This window comes from Babylonia areolata, chromosome 11, assembly GCF_041734735.1.
Source record: "Babylonia areolata isolate BAREFJ2019XMU chromosome 11, ASM4173473v1, whole genome shotgun sequence".
Lineage (NCBI taxonomy): Eukaryota > Metazoa > Mollusca > Gastropoda > Neogastropoda > Buccinidae > Babylonia > Babylonia areolata.
Window position 1 is genome coordinate 22,965,459 of NC_134886.1, and position 2,500 is coordinate 22,967,958.

A 2,500-nucleotide genomic window follows, 5' to 3' on the forward strand; every position below is an offset into this window, starting at 1 on the left:
CTTTAGTGATGGGGTATGTGGATGACGCAGGCTTTAGTGAAGCGTCGGGTCTGTCCTTATACCGATCGGTAGCGTAAGCAGCACTGACTTGTTGTGTACCTTGTGAATGGAGAGAATTACCACTCTTTTCTATTTGTTAATCATTTCATCTCCTGGCCTCATTGTTTGTCCTTATACCGATCGGTAGCGTAAGCAGCACTGACTTGAAGTTGTGAACCTTGTGAATGGAAAGGGTTACCACTCTTTACTATTTGTGTTATATATATATATATATATATATATATATATATATATATATATATATATGAGTGTATGTGTGTGTGTGTGTGTGTGTGTGTGTGTGTGTGTGTGTGTGTGTGTGTGTGTGTTGCTCGATGATAATGATTACTTTAACGTCTGTTTACTAAGGTGATTTTAGACGAAAAAAAAGTGTGCAGTGTATAAAACAGAGTGTATGTGTGTGATGCGTGCTTGTGTGTGTGAGTGTGTACGTGTGTGTGTGTGTGTGTGTCACGATGTATGTGTGTGTGTGTGTTTGTGTGTTCCGTGTGTGTGTTCGTGCGTGCTTGTATATATGTGTGTGTGTGTGTGTGTGCGCGCGCGCGCGCGCGTGCATGTGTGTGATGACAGGGCGGTACTACGACAAGGACGGCCAGGCCAGGCAGTCGTGGTGGACGGACTCAGACATGGCCAACTACGAGAAGCAGACTGAGTGTATGGAGAACCACTACAGCTGCTTTCGCTGGAAACCCGCCAGGATGAACGTACGTAACACACAACATGTGTGCACAGCTCTATCCCATCAGAGAGGCTGCTCCCAGCCGGTTCAGAATTTTGTTTTTTTAATACCTAAGAAATCACCCCACATATTAATCAAGCGCACTTCAACCCTACCACAACACACACGGACACACAACAACACACAACACATTAACAACCCAATACAACAATCAAACACAACCACCACAACATATATGTATATGATAGTCAGTCGTGTCCGTCTATGACCATCAGAACAGCAGAGGAGGCAACTGTTGTTCCGACTATTTGGGCTAGAATTTGATTATAGTGGAGAGTGTCTTGCCCAAGTACATCCCCACTCTCTCGGCCAAGAGGGTTTTAGGACATTCGGCGTTGGGATGGTTCCCAAAGGCCAACTAGCCCACAAGGCTGCAGCACTAAGAGCCAGTGCAATTTTGCCTCCTAGTTTGAGAGTCATAGTCCTTCACAAAAGACTAAGCTGTAAATTATTTCCCATTGACTGGAGAAACCATTGATAAGAGAGCTCTCACTTTGCTGTTGGCCCAAATGTAAACTTATTTCAATCTGTGATATAAGCCGAGTGTTCACAACACAACACAACACAACAAACAACCCCACATACCATACCCGGCACCACATCCCCCCTTTCCCCCTCCCCCCCTCCCCCAAACAGACTGACAAACAGAGAGACAGAGAAAGAGAGACACAGAGAGAGAGTTTGTGTGTGTCAGGGAGACAGACAGACAGACAGACATACAGAAAAACAGAGAGAGAGAGAGAGAGAGAGAGAATATCATCTTACAACTTTTTGTTTTGTAACGTCTACATACTGCAGTATCAAACCCCACTCACACTCAAAACCACAAAAAAGGAACCACACCAAACAAAATAAACACACAAGCATCCATAACTGACACTATTCCAACTGACAACAAGTTATTTGGATCAGTCATAACCGAACTGCGAAGAAAACAAAAAATGGAAGCGTTCTGGTTCTGGACCGAACTCTTTCTATCTGAAGCAGTCAAAGAGGCTTGGGAACTGAGTCTTGAAGGCATTGGACATCGGAGGGCATGTGACGGAAGAAGAAAGTATCGGGTGAGGGGTGTTGAGAGGGGAGGGGGGTGGGGCGGGTGGGGGGGGGGGGGCGGGGGCCGGGGAGGGGGAGGTTGCAGTGTATAAATGTACATTGAATACTGAGGACACAAAGCGTGGTGTGATAAAGAGAACTTTTCTTGTATGGCTGGACCCTTCAGATCGACGGCCTGAGGACCCTACGGGAGAACATCGCCGACAACGGGGGTCTGAAGCAGAGCTACAGGGTGAGTTCTTCCTTTCCTCCTTCTTTCCTTCCTTCCTTCCTTTCTTCCTTCTTTCCTTCTTCCTACCTCCTTTCTTCTTCCTTCCTTCCTCCCTTCTTTCCTTCCTTCCTTTCTTCTTTCCTTCTCCCTTTCTTCCCCCTCCCTTCCTTTTTCCTTCCTTCCTGCCTTCCTTCCTTCTCCTTCCCCCCTTTCTTCCTTCTTCCTTCTTTATTTCTTTTTTTCTTTCCTCCCTCCCTTCCTTCCTTTCTTCTTTCCTTCTCCCTTTCTTCCCCCTCCCTTCCTTTTTCCCCCCTGTCTTCCTTCTTCCTTCTTTACTTCCTTCTTTCTTTCCTCCCTTCCTTCCTTCTGTCCTTCCTTCCTAACTTGCTTTCTTTATATATTTCTTCTTTTTTTTCTTTCTTTCTTCCTCCCTTTCT

At 45.8% G+C, this 2,500-nt stretch overlaps 1 protein-coding gene across 3 annotated transcripts in view; it reads left to right on the forward strand.

Moving 5' to 3' along the window:
* Nucleotides 1-2,500, forward strand: part of LOC143287602 (neprilysin-2-like) — a 237,601-nt gene that overhangs the window by 101,361 nt on the left and 133,740 nt on the right. For all 3 annotated transcript variants that reach the window (XR_013055981.1, XM_076595714.1, XM_076595715.1), the window contains 2 exons: nucleotides 631-764; nucleotides 2,019-2,084. Coding sequence is in view for 2 of the 3 variants with exons in the window: in XM_076595714.1 (XP_076451829.1) it covers nucleotides 631-764; nucleotides 2,019-2,084 (200 nt within the window). In the remaining variant the exon portion in view is untranslated. The remainder of the gene's footprint in view (nucleotides 1-630; nucleotides 765-2,018; nucleotides 2,085-2,500) is intronic.